The sequence below is a fragment of the Ictidomys tridecemlineatus genome, chromosome 7 (assembly GCF_052094955.1).
Source record: "Ictidomys tridecemlineatus isolate mIctTri1 chromosome 7, mIctTri1.hap1, whole genome shotgun sequence".
Taxonomy (NCBI): domain Eukaryota; kingdom Metazoa; phylum Chordata; class Mammalia; order Rodentia; family Sciuridae; genus Ictidomys; species Ictidomys tridecemlineatus.
In genome coordinates, this window is record NC_135483.1 from 120337391 (window position 1) to 120358836 (window position 21446).

A 21446-nucleotide genomic window follows, 5' to 3' on the forward strand; every position below is an offset into this window, starting at 1 on the left:
ACATAGGAGAAATTCAAGGGTGGCTGCTTGAATGTATGCATTGTACGATGTGAGACCAAACCCACATATTGCAGGTTGCAATGAAAATTATTAGTCTTTTTAGAAAGTGATTTGGATAATCTTAAATTTTTTATTAGTACATTATGATTACACATACTAGTGGAATTCACAGTTGTAACATTTCTTCATACCTTTTGATCCTCAAACCTTAAATATTCATTGCAAATTTTTAGATCAGAAAAGAAAGAAAGAAAAGGAAAGGGAAAAAAAAGAAAAAGAAGCCACCTAAATGTTTAACAGTTAAATAAACTCTAAAAGGACATTGTTTCCACACCGGAGATGAACTCCATGAGATGTGCCAGTATTGATGATGCAATGGTAAAGGTCACTTGCACTGGGCACAGTGGTGCACACCTATAATCCCAGCAGCTGGGGGCAGGCAGAGACAGGAGGATCGTGAGTTCAAAGCCAGTGTCAGCAATTTAGTGAGGCCCTAAGCAACTCAGTGAGACCCTGTCTCTAAATAAAATACAAAATAGGAATGAGGGGATGTGGCTCAGTGGTTGAGGACCCGGAGTACAATCCCTGGTCCCCCACTACACATAAACACAAAAAATCATTTGCAAAATATTATCTGTGTTGTGGTTATAACTGTTTAAAACAAATGGATGTGTGTGTGTTTCTAATAATTAATATTTAACAAAAATGGTTTTGTCAGGGTAGTAGAATTGGAGATGATTTTATCCCTTTTTATTTAAGTTGTGGTTGGGCAGTTATGTGCTCAGTAAATGTATTTTGTCTCAAATGCAAAGGCAGACTCATAAAAGAAAGAGGGCATCCCTACTCTGCTGTAACCTGGTAACATTTTCTTTATGTGATAGTGAATATGGTAGGAAGTAGAGTTGGCCACCAAAAACTGGACATGGAAAACATTTGTCTTCTTTATTCATGGTTTCTGCAGTAATGCCATTGAATAGAAGTGAGACCTGAAGTAAAGTGGAAAAAACTAGAGAGAAATCATGCACTAGATGTCAGTGTCTTAAATAATTTTACCTTGGGCCCCCCAGTAACCCACCCCCCCACTCCCCATTGCACCACGCCCTCAGGGCCCCATTGACCAGGAATACTGAGACTGGAGGGCCACACAACAGCCCCGCCCCCAGTGGGTCTCCTTATTAATCTTGGAAATATTATGTTATATTCCTACTTCCCTTATTCTCACCCTTTAGTTGTTTTTCTGCTCCAGATTCGTAGAAAATAAACAGTTTACCCAGGGGAGGTAAATGAGCTCTTTCTGGAATTCTACCAGTGGCATGAATCCAAACGCCACCTAACACTCACAAGGTGCTTTATAATCTGTAGAAAGCGTTTATGTACGTGACCTCAGGGGCTGTGTGCAGAGCCCAGGTGGGAACAAGCCTTCCAAGGTGTGAGGTGATTAGAGGCAGCTGCAATGGGGGCGTCCTGCTTCCAGTTAGCACCCCCACCCCCACCCCATTGATGGCTGCTTTCTCCAGGGCTCTGATCCAGACACCCGGTGGGAGGGGTCAGCCTTAGCTCCAGCCAGGACTCCCTTATGGAGAGGTTATTTTCTTTTTGCCATGGTTGTAATTAGTGATATAATCTGATATTTTACTCTGTTGCCATTTTTCGTGCTTGTGTGTGTGTTTTAATTTTTTTCTTTTTGGTGTGAGACCTACTTGTTAAATCTTAAATCATCATTTAAAATTCAAAACAGAAAAAATGCACGAAGTCAGTTTCCAGGATAAGGAAAAGGAACACCTGACGCGGCTGCAGGATGCTGAGGAGATGAAGGTGTGTATAGCTGTTCCTCCCACTAAGCCTGGCGAGCATTGGGTGCGTTTGAACTGCGTTTTTTTGTTCTAGAAAAGTCTGTCCCCTTCAGACCTGTGCATGGCAATTGTGTGTGTGTGTGGGGGGGCACTGCTGGACATTCAGAGCCATTCTCAGTGTGGGCTGGTGCAGGTACAAGATGACCCTGGGACTGCCCAGGACCTCAGGTCTGTAGAGGATGGTTATGTTGCAGTCCTGCCTTGGTCTCCCTCATTCCCAATGGAGAGAAGTCACTGCATGGGCCCATTATTGTTGGGGTTCACTTCTGAAGAAAGGTTCACCTTTCCTTTAAGTAATAGAAAACCTCTCCCCTTAATCTTTGTAAAGAAACTTTCCAAATTTGAATTTCCATCTTAAACATGCTGATCTTTATTGGACATATTTGAATCAGAAAAAGGAGAACGTAAGAAAAATGACTAGGAAATAAGACTTTTGAGTAAATAAAATGAAATGTGAGAAGAAATAGAATGTAGGTTCATTTTAGGCAAACTCTGAGCCTCATCGAGCAAAAGCCCACACACAATTGAAGCAATGCCCAGAACGTGGCCCTGCTCCAGCCAACAGAATAAAATTATGCCTGATCTTCCTGAGCCCCTCTCCTGTTTTCAGAGGCTTTGGTGGAAAAGTCTCCCCCAAACATCACCATAAATCTGCAGTGGACAGTGTATGTGTGGGGGGAGGGGGCGGTGTCATTTTGATTTGACTGGTGAGGAAGTACAGTCCACACAGATTACCTAGCTTGTCTGAGGCCACTTCTGACTGACCTGGCTAGAGAAGCCATGTAACCCAGGTGAGCTGTAGAAGATCAAGGGAGAACTTTTTATTTATTTAATACTGGGGAGGAACCCAGGGGCACTTTATCACTGAGCTATCTCCCTGGCCTCCCCCTACTCCCTTTTTTTTAAATTTTGAGACAGATTCTCCCTAAGTTGCTGAGGCTGACTTTGGACTTGCATCCCTCCTGCCTCAGCCTCCCCAGTCTTTGGGATTACAGGTGTGCTTCACTGCACCCAGATGAGATTAATTTGTTCCCAGGACCCACTTGGTTTGATTATAGACCCCTGGGCTTTGTTGACCCAATATAGCAAGGTCAGGTCCTGGAGGCACAAGAGCCAGAAACACCCTTACTTTGGGGATCTAAGATCCGAGGGAGGTAGACGTGGTTCCAGGGCTTGTCACAGAGTGGGCTGAGTGCCAACAAGTGAATGACATATCTCTCCTGGCCTGGCTGCAGAAGGCGCTGGAGCAGCAGATGGAGAGCCACCGGGAAGCTCACCAGAAGCAGCTGTCCAGACTTCGAGATGAAATTGAGGAGAAGCAGAAGATCATTGACGAGATTCGGGAGTGAGTTAGGGCTTGTGGGCTGTGGGGGAGGGAGGGTGCCTTGCTCTGTCCTCTTGGGCCAATTGGGAAGGACATGGCTTTTAGCCAGGGGCTGGTCTCTCCTCGCCCGTGGGCTCTGTGCTCTGCCCTTGACACAGTGGCCTGGGCATGCTGCTTTGAGGTCTGTTCTCCCATCTGGAGCCGAGCTTCCTAGGGCTCTGGTGGGGCAGATGGTGGGCAGGCCAGTCTGCCCCTCCTATCACCACACACCCAGGGATAGGACCACATTTGTTGGCAACTCAGCTGGGCAGATGTATGCCCCAGGAAATGGGAAGACTCTCTGTATGGAAGTACCAGAACAACTCCCAACAAAAAACTCCAATAAAACTCAGTAAAGCAACCCCAATACAAACTCATCCTGACCTAGGGGTTCTCATAGGTTAATAAGCTCTCCGAGAAGACAGCACATGCTGCCTCCTCTGCCCAGCACATACCTGCCCTCTGTGCAGCTGCAGCTTCCTGGACCCATGCTGTTACGTGTCTGCTTGGCCAAGATGCCCATGAGTTGTGGCACCGTCACCAGGATGGCTTCATTGCTGTTTCACTGGGGACACCACCCCATGGCCAGCTGCACTCCTGCCTTGTCAGAGCCAATGGGGAGCCCCCTGCTCCATATGCCTTTCCATCTTCCTCCCTTACCTTCCCCCTCATCCGCAACACAGAAGTCACCCAGCCAGAAGGTGCCTTTGGGGTCCTGTCCTGAGGGCTCTTATTTGCAGAGTGGATCCTCTCCACAGTCTTTGAACAAACCCCTTTGCAGAAAAATGTTTTTGAATGCTCCAAATAAAAAGCCATAGGGTTACAAAGAAAACAACTATATTATGTACAGTTCCATCCACTGCCCCACACCCCTCCCCCTGGAAGTTTTCCCTCCCCATCCATTTTCTGCAGATAAAGAAAGGAGTTCTATATGGGAAGCAAGGTTAAATTATTTACTTAAGGTCACATTGCTAAATAGGAGTCAGACTGAAGTTAAGAGTTTAATTCTCCAGACTACTGATCCAAATCTCTTTTCAGCATCTGCGAGCTGCTTGTGCGGAGCATTTGCATGTTAGGAGAGGAGTATGGTAACTGACACAGTCTAAATGACTCCAGCGCTCTGCACATGGGCCACCTAAGGGAAGCGCTCAGCAACCTCTCTCCCCTTCTCCTCTGGGCCACCCCCATGCTGTCACTCACGTTGTGCTTGACTCATGTTCATTATTCTGATTAATCACCCTCAAAATGATCAGCTGGAAGAGGGGGCTCCAGAGAGGGAAGGAAGGCTAGAAGGAAGGAGGGAGGGTGGGTGAGTGAATAGGTGGGGGCTTCCCAGGTTTTGCCTTGCAAATAGCCTCTGGGCTTTCCTTTATGTGGTGTCTAATCTGTTCCCCTAGTCGCCTGGGTCTGCCCATACAAAAGGCTTTATAAGCACTGGGCTGATGTAAAGGCTGACCCAATGCCCCCAACCAGATGGCAGATTTCCGTCTGCTGCAAAGCCCTGAGTCTCCACTCTTCATAATTCCTCTCTCTGAATCCCCCTCAAGGATGCCACAGACTCAGCCAGGCATTTGGACCTGGGTGATGTCTTCGGAGAGCTAGCTGGAGAGGAGGAAGGTGGAAATGTCCACCCGAGGCTGTCCACGTGTGCCTGCCCTCTGCAGTCGACCAAGCCACATTCGTCTAAGGGGGCTTTCTTTCTGTTTTAAAATATCAGCCATCTTCCAATGTCATTATTTTTTTCCCTGCAGCTCCTGCACACAAGCAAATTATAAATACATCCTCAAAGCCCTTGTCTCATGCTTTCTAGATGCTTCCCAGAAATTAGTTTTCACTTGGGTAGGGAGGAAGCTGCGAGGCAGTTCTCTGATCCCTCAAAATCCTCCCGAACCGCTGCCTCTGTGGCACAGAGCTAATGGGGTTGGAACAGAACCGCAGTTTAGCCAGATGACTCAGAATTTCAGACTGACTTGTAATATATTGCTTTTTACCTCTCGATTTCAGTTTGAATCAGAAACTGCAACTGGAACAGGAGAAGCTCAGTTCTGATTATAACAAGCTGAAAATAGAGGACCAGGAGAGAGAAATGAAACTGGAAAAGCTCCTGTGAGTACCTTTCAAATACTTCCTGTTTGCCCTCATGCATGGGAGGTTTTAACAACCCTGCCTCTGTGATTCAGATGCCCAGATACTCAGGTTCATTTAGAAACAGACTGGCTATTTGTGTGCTGTTGGTTTGTTTTCCTGATTTATCTGTAGATGCAAATAGCATCTGCCTAATTTCATTTCCCCTTTGGTGGTTTATGATTCCTTTTTTGTTGTTCAGGTTGCTCAATGATAAACGGGAACAAGCCAGAGAGGACCTCAAGGGCCTGGAGGAGACTGTGGTGAGTCAAGACCTTCCAAACTCATTTCTGTCTCAAAGACCAGGCTCACTTGTGATATGTTGAATTGTTTATTCTAAAATTTTATCTTATGTGCCTTTCTTGTATATCATTTTAGACTAAAGCTTTCTGTGGAGAAGTAGTATTTATACAATTTATTCCCCAGCTCTTCAGAGAATCAATCAATCAATCAATCATCAATCAATAAATCCTTAGAGCTATAACCCTGAAGCCCCTGAATGAGAATTAAACTGAATTGCAAATCAATACCTGCAAGTTAATAGCCTCTACACTTTGTGATTTACTTCTCTTCAACTCTCAACAGATGTTTATTGAGCTCCTACTAAGTGCTGGCATTCTTATCGGTGCTCAGATATACCACATAGCTGTGTGTGGTGGCACATACCTGTAATCCCAGTCTTGGAAGACTGAGGCAGGAGGATTGCAAGTTTGAGGACAGCAAGACCCTCAGAAATTTAGTGATATTCTTTCTCAAAATAAAAATTAAAAAGGGCTAGAGACATAACTCAGTGGTAAAGCGCCCTTAGGTTCAATCCCCAGTAACAAAAAGAAACAAAAAACAATGAAGATAAGATCCGTGCCCTCGGGAAGCTTGCCTTTAGCTGGAAGAGACACAAGAAACAATAAAGAAGCAAATCATGTCCAGCACCCCCAGGGGAGGTTTCACTGGATACAATTTACCCTGGTGGACCACAGTCTGAAACACACTGCAGAGCCTGAGGAGTCAAGATATCCACATAACGTTCATTACAAGTATTGTTGTAACTGTTCCATTTAGAAAGTGCAGAGGGTGGGGGTTAGAGGAGGCACCCTGAGAAGGGAGCTTTTGAGCAGGTGAAGAAGTGAGCCATGTGGCGTGTCTGGGGGACAGCCTTCCAAACAGAGGCAACAGCTTATGCCAAGGCCCGGAGGTGGCCCATGCCAGGCATGTGGAGGACCAGCAGGACCTGGTCTTTGTGGCTGAAGCTAAGTGAAGGCAAAGCAAAGAGGAAAAGGCCAGAGTGGGTGCAGGCCAGGGAGGGCCTTGAGACCTATAGGGTTGTGGGTAGAGACAGGAGCGGCAGACCCCACTTCCCTTTAGGGGGTTTATGACTTGAAATCCCCATTGGTTTCCTCTGTCCTGCATCTGGTTCTCTCTGTGGGCTTCCTCTCCTCTGGCCAGCTTTTGCTGCTCTGCAGGCACCTCAGAGTGAGCGCTGGTCTTGCCCCACAGCCTGCGTTCCTACATCAGCTCCGTTTGCTGAAACACGCTAGGACTTGCTCAGGGCGTAGCAACAAAGGCTGTCCAGATGTTGTCCACGCTGCTCCCATTGCTTTGCCAGTGGGCCTGGCTGGGACCAAGCCCACCCCACGACCTGGTGACCCCAAGCTGCGGGCTGACAGTAGCCCATATCTGGCTTTGCTCTGAGTCCTTGGTTGGAATTTGTTGTCCCTCAAAGCCAAGTGGAGGCATGGGGACGCAGCCATTTGGGAGGGAAGGGGGCTGTGGGTGCTGAAGGAAGCTGCGAAGTCTGCAGGGAGGGCAGCTGCAGGGAGCCTGAAACAGAGCCACCTCTACGTCTGCTTTACCAGAGAAGTGATGCCCGGAATTAAGGATAATTATAGAAATTCAGGAAAATATTGAGCTTTACAATTTTACTATATTCCCACTAGCCAGAGAGGGGGGATGCTTCAGGGTGCCTCTGCCTTCACCCGCACCAGCCCTCGCCCTCGCCCTCACCTTCATGCGGTGTCTCTTAACCTCTTCTATCTCCCTCCCACCCACATCTTGCTCACGCACTTGTGTACACACGTCATGACACACTCACCTGTGTTCAGCACACACTATACTCCTGCAGTCACACCACACAAGTACTTCAGGTACTCACACGGCACACACACGTGCATTGGTGCATAAATGGCTACTCTTGCTCACTCACACGTGCCTCCTCACACTCACCCCAGTCATACCAGGCTCATTCACACACCCGCAGTGCCAGCCTCCTCTCCTGCTCCCGTATTCCCGAGTGTGATGGAGACACTTAGCAAGTTCTCCTGCATTCTTTGATGTTGGGCTGTCTACACTGATGTGTCTCCCTCACTGGTCCCTCATGTCCACTTGGTCCTATCCCCACACACCCACACCTCACACTCCTCTGGATGTACATGCACACACACACACTCACAGGCTACTCCTGACTTGCACACATCCAGCCCACTAAGGGCATTTCCTCTGACACAATATGGTGGCTCCTCCGCTTCTCCTTCACTAACCCCCTGCCGGACACACTCTAATTCCAAAGTTGGAATCCTGTGTCCTGTGCTGGCTTAGACCCATGCTTTCCCTCAGCCATAAGTGTTCCTGAGTGCCAGCCCTGCTGTCCTCGGTTACATATACCTTCTGGTGCAGGCCTGCTCTGTCTCCTTGGGTGTTTGGGAGTAGGCAGGGATGAGCCTCCACCTAGGGGTTGGTCTGGAAAGCCCACTGCTGAGTACCACAGTGGCAAAGGCCAGCCTCAAAAGTAGGCTGGACCCTAGGAATGGACCCTCCCCACCACCATCTGCTGCATTGGCTCCTGCTCTAGTCCCTCCCTGCCCTCTGTGATAGGAAGCTGAGCCATGAGCCTTCACATGGAGGGCAGGGCAGCAGCCTATGATGGGAAGAGATTGGAGGAAGTGAGTCTGGAAGTGGGGACGTGATAATGAATGTGATGAGGAACAGCATTCGCTGCAGGAAGCCAAATGATAGTTGCCTAAGCACAGAGTGCATGAACAGAACTACTTTAAATGTTTTAAAATGCTTCTCCCAAAGTGTTTAATGTTGAACCCACGTAAAAACAAGAGAAAGATGCCACACTCAGGATTCTATATTAAAATTTGGTACTTACATATTTTCTCATTTTCCTTTGGTAGGATGGTACTTCTTATGGAAAAATATTAACTGTAATTACATTTAAGTCTAATATAATCACCATTGAAGCAGAGGGACAGCTGGTAGGGTGGCTGCAGGCATTGAGGGGTTTTGGGGCTGAGCCCCCTCTGGCAGCGGTGTGGGATAGCACATGTGCACTGTTCTGCACCCCTGCACCTGCATGGATAGAGGGGTGGCTCAGCCTCGGACAGGTACTGTGGCACATTATTCATAATAACAGATCCATTTGGCTTCCTGCAGAAAGTAATTTACCTCATCTGAGGTTGCAATTGACTTCAGGTGCTTCTTATTTCAACACAGAAGTGGAACTAGTAACTAAGACTTTAAGTTAACAGAAAACCTTTATTCCAAAAAGCTTAGTGTTTCCATAGCTTTGTGGCTTGCTTTATTCTTTTTCTTTCTTTCTTTCTTTCTTTCTTTTTTTTTTTTTTGTGTGTGTGTGTTTGTATAAGCTGCATCCATTGACATTCTATGGTAAAGTAGGTCAATTTAGATGAATTGAAATGCTTATATTGAAAAGTTTCTCCCCTCCTTCCCTAAAAGGAAAACATTTTTCAAGGAACTAGCATATCTGTTGTAGTAAATGCATGAGAATTGAACAGAAAAGAACTATTTCATCTTCTGATTTTGCTAGCAAAGATCACCAGGCTTGGTTCAGGTCCTCATCTCAGCAATGTTAATTCCCAAGGTTCATTTATAGAAAATAATCCAAAATGAAGGGAAAAAAATGCCCCCAAGAAGTTTATTGTGGTGTGATTTGCAACAATAGCAAAAGGGAATTATAAAACCTAATGAAGAAGTGGGTCTTATGATATGAAATGATACATCAATAAATTCATTTTAATATTTATTGAGAACTTACTATGTGTGAGTAAATATTTTTAAGATTTCTGTAAGAACTGTCTCATTTAGTCTGGACACCAGGGTAATAAGGCAACCACTGTTCTTTCCCCATATTTTTTATTGGCTCATTATAGTTGTGCATTAACAGTGGGATTTGTTGATATGTATTTGCACATGCTCACAGTATCAAAATACAATTTGTTCAATATCATTTCCCAGTATTTCCCTTTCCCCTCTCCTTCCCCTACCCCCTGGTCCCTGTCCCTTGCTGATCTTCCTTTGATTTTCATGAGATCCCAAATCCTAACAACTTTCTTTCCCTTTTTTCTCTCTAGCTTCTACATATGAAGGGAAACATTTGACCTTTAACCTTCTTAGTTTGACTTTTTTTTTTTTTTTTTTTGCTTAACATAGTGGTCTCAACTGCTATCCATTTTCCTGCAAATGACATAATTTTATTTTTCTTTATGGTTGAATAGAACTTTGAAGTGTAAAAATACCAGATTTTCTTTATCCATTCATCCATTGGTGGACACCTAGCTGGGTAGTTTGGCTACTGTGAATTGTGCTCCCATAAACATGGGTATGCATGGATCACTATAGTTTGATGACTTTAATTCTTTAGGATAAATACTGAGGAGTGGTATTAGCTGGCTCATGTGGTGGTTCCATGACTAGTCTTTTGAGGAATCTCTATACAGTTTTCCATAGTGGTTGTACTAATTTACCATCCCACCAACCTTGTAAAAATGTTTCTTTTTCTCTACATCCTCTCCAAAATTTATTATTTGTATTCTTGGTGATTGCCATTCTGATTGGAGTGAGATGAAATCTCAGTATAGTTTTGCTTTGCATTTCCCTAATTGCTAATGATGAACATTTTGTTGGCCATTTGTATTTTTACTTTTGAGAAGTATCTGTTTAGGTCATTTGCCTATTTTTTAATTGGGTTATTTGGTCTTTTGGTGTTGTTTTTTTTTTTTTTTTTTTGAGCTCTTTATGTATTCTGGATATTCATTCTCTGCCAGAAGAGTAGCTAGCAAAGATTTTCTCGCATTCTGTAGGCTCTCTGTGTCTTGTTTCCTTTGCTGTGCAGAAGCTTTTTAATTTGAGACCATCCCTTTTATTGACTCTTGGCATTATTTCCTGAGTTGTAAGTCCTATTGAGAAGCTGTTGCTTGAGCCTCTATGTTGGAGGGGGAAACCTCATGTTACAAATAAGAAAACCAAGGCACAGAGAGTCTAGATAACTTTCCTAGGGTCACACAGATGGAAAGTCCAAGAGCTGCCTCACCCATGAGCTCATTGATATAAACCAAACACACACGTGAACTTGGGCCAGAGAGGATGCAGAGACATGGAAAATACCAGTCAGTCGGGGTGAGGGAAATTGGGACTTTTAATTTGAACTTGTTGGTATTATATATAATGTTTACATGATAAATACAAAGAAAACAAAAGGAAAAGGGAATCCATTTTGATGCAACGCAGCCAACTAGGAATTTTTGTGAGCAAACTTTAAATTTTTGTGGTTGAGAAACAAATGGTTCCACCGAGAAGGGAGCAAAGGAGCAGGTTTATATTCTAGTGTATGGTTTGTCGTCTGGACTCCCAGCTTCTGCACCATCAGGGGTTCCTGATGCCAACCTGGGTCAAGGATACAGTGTGGTGTGGTACGGTGGACAAGTCCTCAGAGGTACAGTTGCATGGACGGGCTCAAAAGACAGGTTGGAGACAGGTGGGGGTGTAGCGCAAGAGTGTGGGTGAAGTACTACAAAGAAAAAAAAATGTTGGCAATGTCTGTGTTTATTGACTTGGTGCAAATGTGTCATAAATTGAACGTGTCCCTTCACTGAAGTGGCATTTTAAAAATTTTCTCTTCTAGTCTAGAGAACTGCAGACTCTTCATAATCTCCGTAAGCTCTTCGTCCAGGATCTGACCACCCGAGTGAAAAAAGTGAGTTCTATTTTTTTCCTGAATGGTTCTGAGAAGAAAATAAAAGACGGCCAGGAAGAATCATTTTCAGTTGAAATATCACTTGCTTAAATTGGGGCTGGTTGTGCTTAAAAATTAATTACTTCATGCCAGAGAATGTTATTAAAAGAATGCGCTAGAGGCAAAAATTACTTGGGAACATTTTCCCATCTGATTTTTCCTTCTTACTAAAAGGAAATCATCATGCTTTCCCTGGCCTTCATTTCAAATGAACATATATTTATTTGGCTCCTGCTGCATGAAGGCCACTGTGCTTGGTGCAGGAAAATCCAGAGTGGGCTTGGCGTCCAACGGCATTGCCCTGCAGCCCGGAGATGGTGAGAGCCTCCTGCTTGGATATCATGAGGCTTTTGGGGACTAGGTCAAAGTTTGCGACTATCTTATTTACATTCCCCAGCAATCATATAATTGGTGCTTAGTACTCCTGTTTTGCAGATGTGGAAATAGGCTCAGATGTTAAATAACTTGCCCAAGATTGTACCCTTGGGAAAAGCAGCATTAGGTTAGGATCCAGATCTGCGGGCTCTCTGCACCTGAGTTTCTTTGATCTCATGCTGCAAACTGATCTTGGGGAAATTCCATATTGATGACTCCCCAGGGAAGCTTGCAGAAGTTTAATGAGGAATATGAGGTGAAGACAGCCAGGGGTCATTTTCAACATATTTAGAAGGAGGCAATGAGGAGTATTGGACCATAGCAGAAGCATGGCAGGATTGAAAGACAGTATTAAGGAATGAGTGTGTGTGTGTGTGTGTGTGTGTGTGTGTGTATGTGTGTAACTATGTATGCATGTTTGTGCATACATATTTGTCTATGTGAAGGATCAAAGGGAAAGAGGTCCAATATAGTAAAATGAGGAGGCAGGTAATGGAACCAGGTCTAAGAGGGACAGAATTAACAACATGGATGCATATACTAGGCCTGGTAAGGAAAAGGGACTCATCTTCCTAGAGGGAGGTGTGGAGAATCACGCTAGAAGCATTTGCAGAGAACTCTGTGACACAGTTGAAAGAACTGGAACCCCATGATTTGGATCCTCAGTTAATGTGGGAGCTCGGTTCTTGGTGGAGAAGGAGGAAAGAGAATGGGGAGTCCAAGAGGATTAGAAGGGTCAGTCAGCTGTAGAGAGCATTTGCTAGGGATAGATAAACAGGTTGCTGTGCAGTGGTGTGAGTGTCTGGCTGAGGGGCAGAGCATGGGTGGCATACTGCCTGATAGCATAGTTGAAGTGAGTTTAGAATCTTGGAAATGCAAATACAGACAGAAGGAGAGAGTGATGGGACCTTTCAAGGCTTGATTGGCAGTGGTCAAGTAGGTAGAGGGGTGCACCATGATTATCATCAACAAAATATGTATGCCCATGGAACCTGGGCCAGGTAGGAGAGTGAGGCCAGTGCAGAGGTGATAGACTAGAGATGGGGCAGGCACCTGCCCAGAGCTGAGGACAAGGACTGAAAAGACAACAGTCTTGGAAGTCTGTTGCAAGCTCTGACTATAGGAGGCTCTGACCAGAGGAAGGGTTAAGAGCTTGAGATCCGACTTCCCTGACTTCATGATGAAACTCTCTAGGAATAGCCTATGGTCAAGCCTGCAGTTTTCAATGTGTGATCCTCTGGCCAGCAGTGTCAGCAGCACCTGGGAACTTGTTTAACTTCACAAATTCTCAGACCCCATCCCAGATCCACAGAATCAGAGACTGAAGGCAGGGCCCAGCAGACTATTTTAACTAAGCCTCTTTCTAGGATTCTGATGCAGGCTCAATGTGAGAAGCCCTGTGATAGCCTGAAGAGATGGTCATAAAGCCATTACCCTTAGAAAAAGGACAGTGATGTCATTTATAATCACATGAAGCAAACACGCTCTATGATTTTGAAGGCTAGAATGTGTCTGCACATGCATCTCCCATTTCATCTGTGCTACTCTGTTTGCCAGGAGGGCGATGTTTTTGCCAATTTCAAGATCTGATAAATTTCAAGGATTTACCCAGCACCTAGATGCTGTGACTAAGTTTGAGACTGACTCACTGAGGAGTTGCGTAGCGTTGGAAGCTGAAAGGACAGGCAGAGGCCATTGGGACTTCCTAGTGGCCATAGACGTTTGCTTACAAGCTTGGTGACTTAACCCATCCTGTGGTTGAAGCAAATTTGAGCCTTGGATTTATGCCTTCACACTGGTTCTTAATAAGTTTTGGAACATTTTTCTTTTGAAAAGAAAAATCTCTATTTCCCTACCTGAAGGGAGAGATATAGTTCCTTTAAAAAAAAAATCACCTGCAACTTTTGAAAGCAGACCCAAAGGGCTTCCCCCCCCCCCGCCCCCGCCCCCGCCTTCTAAAGAACAGCTCCTTCTCAGATCAGTCACGTTTGGTGTAAATCAAGGATGTTAATTGGGAAGTTTGTTCAGTCAAAACTTTTAGAGCTTCTCTTTATATTTGTTTTCAGACTTCTCTCAGTGGGATTGGGGTTTCTTCTTTTTAAGAAGGTTTAAAATGCATGATGCACATTATATTGGGGTGGAGGGTGGGTGGTGTGACAGGCCACCTCGCTGACTGCTCGGTGTTGACACAGAGTGTAGAGCTGGACAGTGACGATGGAGGGGGCAGTGCTGCTCAGAAGCAGAAAATTTCCTTCTTGGAGAACAACCTGGAGCAGCTCACCAAGGTGCACAAGCAGGTAGGAGAGTTCCACCAGCTCCCTCTGCTTCCCTCGCTTTTTTGGAAATCAGCCTGACCAGGTTGGCCACCGCATCAACAGAGAAGGCTCTGATGTTGAAGATAAAAGGAGAAGGAGCCCACTGGAAGGTCCTTAAGAATCCTTTAGTCTTTGATGGGTTTGGTGGCCTGGGGAGGCCAGAGGATCACTTGAGCCCAGGAGTTCCAGATGAGCTGGGTACCATCAGGAGCCTCTGTCTTAAAAAAAAAAAAAAAAAAGAAGAAGAAGAAATCCAAAATCCTTCAGTCCTCAGTGACTTTCTTTATATATGAAAGATTTAAGTTGATTGAGACCAGAATAGAGAATTGAGGGGGAGTGCCCTAGGATTTGAGAAGTTGGGTGTTCAGAGTCCTGTTTCTTCATCCTCCTTCCACTACAACCTTGGATGCCACCTGACCTTGGAGTCTCTCATAATGCCTCTGAGGCACCTCTGTGGCCCCAAAGGCCCCAAGGAATGTCAAGTGGATCCACTGAGCTGGTTCAGGGCTTTTATTTTTACGGCTCTGTTTCCCTGCTCCTGGTGATCTTGGGTGCCTTCTCAGATCCTTGCTGTGGCCTGGAATTTGTCCCAAGTGATAGTGATAACCAAATCCAGACACTAATGATTTAGGCAGGTCGTTTGTCTCTGATCCTTTGTTTCTAAAAGCTGGCATGTCCAGGACTGTTTTCCCTCCTTAGGATTTGGGATGTGATGGAAATTGTCCCACTGTTTGGGGCACATGGCTGAGCGATGTTATTTCTGACTTGTTGGGTCTTTTTCAACAAAACCTGGTGATGACAGATCAATGTGGTGAAAGTCATTCAAGCAAATTGCTGATGAGAAATATAGAAGCAGAAACCACCAGGCAACTTGAAATAGGATTCTCTGCGACTCATTATTTTATTCATGAATTCAATGAATATTGATTAAAAACCCACTCTGCCAGGCAGTGGAGCTGGTGCTGGGATAAACAAAGTTGGTCAGACCCAGCTGTAGCTCCCTTTGATTAAGCACTATGTGACTTCTAAAACCTTTCTCCATTCACCTAGATTCCAGTGATGGCCATATTGAGTAGCTTTCTTGTTAAATCTGGTGGTCAAAGGACTTAACCAAGTTAGATGGCTGCAAATAATAGGGTTGTTATCCCCACTCTTCACCCCGTCTAGCCTGTTGCTTCTTAATTGTGGGTCTTAGGTAAGAAGAGCAAAACCCTCCTGATTCCTGTTATTCTCTGGATCTACTGAAAAGCTGGGTCCAAACCGCGTGCCAGTGGATCCTGTTGTGAAGGAGGTCCTCAGAGCGCTCTAGAACATGCATGTGTTTTGCTAAGTGCTTTTGAATGGACTAAATTTCTCAGCTTTTTCCTGCTAATATACTAGTAGTAAAATTTTTCATACTATTCCCTACCCTCGCAAGAGGTAAATCTTGCCTAATATTTAGAGTTCCTGTGGCTGGAAATGGCTTTTAATTCCCCAACCCCCACTACCGTGCCCAAATTCCTTGCAGCCCGTGAATCATATTTAACATACTAGAATCCCAGGGCATGAGATTTTTCTTTTCCTTTGCTGCTGGCTAAGTTTATGGTCATTTGGACCATTAAAGCCTATCTAGCAGGTTTCAGCTGCCAGGGCTTTTCTACCTTCTGGTCTTTCTGATTGTCCTGCCAGAGAGCAACAAAATCCCCCTGGTAACTTGTCCCCTCTCCTCCTTCCTTGCAGCTGGTCCGGGACAACGCAGACCTGCGCTGTGAGCTGCCCAAGCTGGAGAAGCGGCTGCGCGCCACCGCGGAGCGAGTCAAGGCCCTGGAGAGCGCGCTGAAAGAGGCCAAGGAGAACGCCATGAGGGACCGCAAGCGCTACCAGCAGGAGGTGGATCGCATCAAGGAGGCAGTGAGAGCCAAGAACATGGCCAGGAGAGCGCACTCGGCGCAGATTGGTGAGTGCGCGCCGAAAAGTACCTGGTGATTGGGAGCAACCGAGGACATCTCTTCCAGGACCCTGCTGATCTGAAAGGCGGTGATGGAGCTTGCAGGACTTGGCCCTCACAGCACCCCAAGTTCATCCCTGTAGAGTGGGAATGTCGGAGCCGCTCCCCAAGTCTGAGCTATTCCCGCACTTGCTGTGGTATTCAGAATTTCCCAGCTGGATCAGAAGCCAGTCTGCGCTATAGGCAAAGGTCTTTGTTTTTAAACAGAGGAATGCTCTTAGGAATTTTGGAATTATATGAATATTTCTCAGAAAGGCCTGAAGGCCCCTTGTGTTCTACAGGCAGAACCAGGAAGGATCCTATGTGGCAGGAAGCCTTAGGGAATGCTGCCTACTTGCAAGCACAGGTTTGGAAATAACCCTGAAAAAGCCAGATTGGCACCAGTGAGCAGGGTGTGTTTAGGATCCTGCAGGGGGCCCTTTAAGACCTATATGGATTTGGGCACGTTGCCCCAGCAGGAAAAGAGGGTGTAGTCTCTGAGTCATAATTGCCAGGTTAAAGCCACAGGAATAAAAGGGATTTAGGGATATTCTCTAAAGAAGGGATTTTTCTTTTTAAAAAATTGGAACAGTTCTCCTACCGTGTAAGGTGATTTCCCATTAGATATTGCTGGGCAGATACATTGTGAACGAGCAACTTCTTGTTTCTAGTTTTAAAATACCTTTGATTGGTGATTTGTTGCATTTGTTGGATTCCATACCCTTTGATAATCTACTGAAAACTATGACTCCTTTCCCCAGATAACACATCACAGATGGAATTCTGCTTCCAGTTTCAGGGCTGTGCATATCCCTGTGAAATCCCTGGGGGAACCTATGGCAGCTACCTTGATAAAAGTGAAAGTCCTTTGTTTCTAATTTTTGTCTCGATTTATTCAATTATTTTTTATTTAAAAATAAGCTAATTGATATGTAGATTCTCTGTCTCCTGAATGGTTGTCCTGAATTGGCTAACTGTATTGCTGGGGGAGCCAATTTCCCCTTTTCAGAAAGGTGGTGGATGAGCATTGTAATGTTGATGAGCATTTTGACTTTTGTCCCCTGTGACCCTAGGTATCTGGGTCATAGATACGCAGAAAGAACTAAGTGTCTGTTCTCTCTCTTTTTTTTCTTTCTATTCCTTGGATATAGCTAAGCCCATCCGCCCTGGACACTACCCAGCATCATCTCCAACAGCCGTCCATGCTATCCGAGGGGGAGGAGGCGGCTCTTCAAACTCCACTCACTACCAGAAATAAATAAAGTGAGTCCTGCTGTCTGGGGTGGTTTCTCTTTAGAGCAGCCCTGGGGCATATTTGGGAGCACAGCCATCTTGCTTTCCCAGAGCCCCAGGCCTACCATCTCAGCCACATGCAAATGGACATTTAATAGGGAAGAGTTCCACTCTGCTGCAGGATAGGCCCTGGGGTTCCAGGTGAGCAAAGGCCTGGGCCTAACCTCTCCTCAGTCTAGAGCCCTGGGGTCTTCTAGTGAGCCAGCTGGGGCAGGTGACTCTGAGCCAGGCCTGGCTTAATCACTTCCATGGACAGGTGAGGTGTGGTAAGACTCACCTGAGCTGCCTTTTATCCCTGGGACTCCCCTCTGCAGAAGAGCATCCACAAGGACCTTACCTGTTTGTCAACTGCATTTACCCAGAGCAGACTGAAGTGGGAGGTGACTTTGAGTCTCAGGCATTGAATATGAAGGAAGAGCTACATAATATTCATCCTTCAAACCTGTCTGACCTTAAGCAGGGTTTTCTAAGAATTGTACTAATTCAATAAGTTATTTGTTGAGTGAATAAACTGGTTAATTTAACTCTACAAAATGTTTAATAATAGGCACATCAAAGTTATTTATATACAAATGACTGAGGAAAACATAAATAATACATATCACAAAGAGAAAAAGGGAGGAAGGCTACAAACTGATAATAAAAATCTGTTTTCATCAAAAGTCAATATTTCCATAATAAAAATCAATAACCCCTTAGGAAAACAGACAAAGGACACAAGAATAAAGGGAACAGAACTAGAAGTACAAGTGGCTTTTAAACTTATGAAAAGATGCTCAACGTCTATCAAAATAAGAAAAATGGAAATCAGAGCTACACTAAACTAAGAGGAGAGAGGTGGCTTTAAGTCTCAGGAACTGAATTGAAAGGGCCAGATGATATTCATTCTTTTATAATTACTATCTGACCTCACGTGAGATTTTTAAGAATTGTGCACACTTGATCTATGTCCAGCTCTTGTAGCCAGATGCTTTCTCTCAATGTCACAGAGCAAACGTGCTGGGGAGGGCAGCGTGGTTGAGGGGGCTGGAGTTGGACAGGGGGCCCTGACTTCTCTAGTGGCACATCTTCCATTTCCTTCAAGTAACTTAACCTGAGTCTGTTTTCTCACCTGGAATGGGGAGAATCTTTTACCTGGGTGGTTGGCAGTAATAAGAGGCTTAAATGAGGTCCTTCTTGGAAGCTATATGGCACATAAAAGTGCTCAATAAAAATGTCTGTTGCTAGTGTAGATGAGCAGTGCAGAACTTGGTGCACAATAATTGGTTGATAAATGTTGGTTTATATTCTCTTTTATTAGAAATAAGAAAATCCAAAGTGTTTTTCCTGTTCTCACAACCACTCCACACTGTTGCTACCAGGCTCTCCAGCATACACCAACTGGGCATCCTTTAATTCAATACAGTTCTGGCACCAACTCCCTGGAGATAGCATGGAACCCCATAGGTTAAGGGCTCAGTTCCACAAGACTGCCCCCCCACCCCCGCTGCAGTTGCCAATGGCAAGCTCTAGGTTGTAACCTATACTTTTGGTCAACTGGCTATAAATTGGGGTTCCCACCCCTTCTCAGGTTTAGTTAATTTGCTAGAGCAGCTCACAGAACTTACAGAAACATTTTACTTACATCTGCCCATTTGTTTAAAAAGGTATTAGAAAAGTTACAGATGGTTGAAATGCACTGGGCAAGGCTGAGGTGTGTGTGGAACTCTCATGCCTTCAACAAATGCACCACCCCCAGGTGCCCTGTGTGGTCAGCAACCCAGAAGAGCCCCAAACCCTTTGGGTTCTTATGGAGGCTTCATGACATGGGCATGATTGATGAAATCATTGGCCACTGGTGGACAACTCCATCTGCAGTCCCTCCTCCCTGAGGACTGCAAGTTCCATCTCTCTTAGTTCATGGGTGGTTTCCCTGGCAACCAGTCCCCATCCTGAGATTATCCAGGAGAAGCCCCCACCCAGCCATCAGTTATGTGATTAGCATACAAATTTCACGGATTGATTAAGCCATTCCAAGGGTGTTAGGAGTTTAAGAACCAGGGACCTACAGAAAATATTTCTTATTAGTTTCATAGTCTTCAATTCATCTAATTGTTACAAAATAGATTTTGTATCTGTCTAGTAATATATTATAACCATTGAGTAGGGAAGGCCCATGTCTAACTGAGCATGTATTTGGTGCTGTGAGCAGATATGAAAACCTATAAGAGTAATATTTATCTAAAAGCTATGAGGAACAGCATCCATTTTTAAAGAAATAACTGGGAATTTGTCAGTAGAGGTTAAAAAAGTTCTTAACCAATGGAATGGGGAATTGTAACTAGAAGTGAAGAAATGCTAAATCATTTACAAAATAATTAGAAATATGGAATTCTGTGCCTAGATGAGATCAAAACCTCTGTGAGATTGCCTTTCCTGATCTTTGGGATATCTCGTTCCAAAGCCTCTGCCCTGGCAGAAAGTCACCTTGACTGCTGGCTCTTCTAGTCCTGCTGGAGCCAGAGTGTTATATTCTTACTTGGATGGCATCTGGAGATCTTTGGGATTCCCTTCTGCTTCATCTCAGGGTTTAAGGGACATAGTCAGAACAAGGTTTCAGAGCCACTGGAGATGCCAACGTGCAAAAAGTCAAAGAATCCATGGTCATGCTGGCATTGGTCTCATCTGGTTTCAATCCGGGGGAGCTGTGCCATTGGGACGGTTATTTTCCAAGCCTCAGATCTGGACTTAGGACAGTATAGTGCAGCAAGCTAAGTCCATGCGATTTATAACTGGCTGGACCAGACCTGGCCACAACAGACCTGGTGTGTAACACCTGTGTTTCAATTAGGCAAGTTGCTGGCTTCTTTCAGCCTCAGTTTCCTTGTCTGGGATCGGGCATCTAGAACATTTTCTGTGTTTGGTTTAACAGTGGAGGAGATGTAGAAGACTTTGTCCTTATTCAGTGGTATACTTGCTTGGGGGACAGAAAAGAAACCAGGTAGTTCAAATGGTTGTAAGTGCTCTGAAGACAATAAGAACAGATTAATGGAATAGAGATGGGTGATGCTATTTTAGAAGAAGAGGTTGAGAATTAAATGGGGAAAAATGGCAGCTATGCAGTAACCTGAGGGAAAGTGGTATGAATGATTGGAACCATCCAGGTGAGAATCAATGAACTGTGTTTTGGAGTGATAGGGAGGTTGGTAGGGCTGGAGCCAGTGATCCTGGGAGACTATCCTAATTAGAGCTGTTGGGAAGGGATTGGGTCCCCATGAATGAGGCCTTTGAAGCCAAGGTGAGCAGTTTAGATTACAATCTAATTGTGCCGGGAAAATGGGGGGCTTTGGGTATCAGAGGGGTGGGAATTGGTTCATGATTGGAGGAGGCCACTCTGGGCTGGATTCTGGAGAAAGGGTGTGGGTTGAGAGTAAGAGTAGAGGCTCACCGAGGAGGCTGCTGTGAGTGTCCACTTTGGAGGACACCTGTGGCACTGATTGAGGTAGTGGCAGCCAGGGTGAGAAGTGGTCAGAGTTGGTGCAGGTGTTAGAGCTAGATTCACTGTCAGGGCTGATTAAGGTAGAGAAGAGGAAGAGGAGGAGAGGAGGAGGAAGGGAGGGAATTCATGCCCCTAGGCTTGGGCCCCAACAATTAGGTCAATAATGTACCTTTTTAACCATGATAGGGAAATTGGGCAATGCATAGGTTTTGTGGGAAAAGCTTGGTTTCCTCTGCCTCTTTGACATCCAACTGAACTTCCCATCCAAGTGGGTGTGTTGATAGGCAGTTGGACCCAGGAGAGAGGCTAGGACTAAGAGTTGCCAAGACCTTGGGTCTGGAGAAGGTAACCCAGAGGGAGTGGGAAGGAGCAGAGAGGAGTGCAGGGAGGGGAGAGTTAGACCATCCAGGGGACTGGCAAGTGGGAAAGTTAGAGAAGGAGGTGGTACCAGTAAAGGGGTCTGAGGAGAATATGAGGAGGCAGGGCCCTGGTCCTAAAAGGAAAGTGGTCGGTCAGCTCTGAGCTCGAATCAGATGATAACTGAAACTGGGTGGCAAAGCCAGATGGTGGTGACCTTGGCAGTTTCAGGGAGGAGACTTCAGGCCCAGTTAACATGGCCCAGAGAGTGGGGTGAGGAAGCAGCGTCTG

General features: G+C 45.3%; 1 protein-coding gene across 1 annotated transcript in view; it reads left to right on the forward strand.

Annotated features, from left to right (window-relative positions):
- Kif5c (kinesin family member 5C) overlaps positions 1–21446 on the forward strand; it is a 151415-nt gene that overhangs the window by 119236 nt on the left and 10733 nt on the right. The window contains exons 18-25 of the mRNA XM_005315817.5: positions 1739–1815; positions 3089–3198; positions 5221–5322; positions 5543–5603; positions 11261–11332; positions 13939–14043; positions 15781–15997; positions 17179–17290. Of these exons, the coding sequence (XP_005315874.1) occupies positions 1739–1815; positions 3089–3198; positions 5221–5322; positions 5543–5603; positions 11261–11332; positions 13939–14043; positions 15781–15997; positions 17179–17285 (851 nt within the window). The 3' untranslated portion in view covers positions 17286–17290. The remainder of the gene's footprint in view (positions 1–1738; positions 1816–3088; positions 3199–5220; positions 5323–5542; positions 5604–11260; positions 11333–13938; positions 14044–15780; positions 15998–17178; positions 17291–21446) is intronic.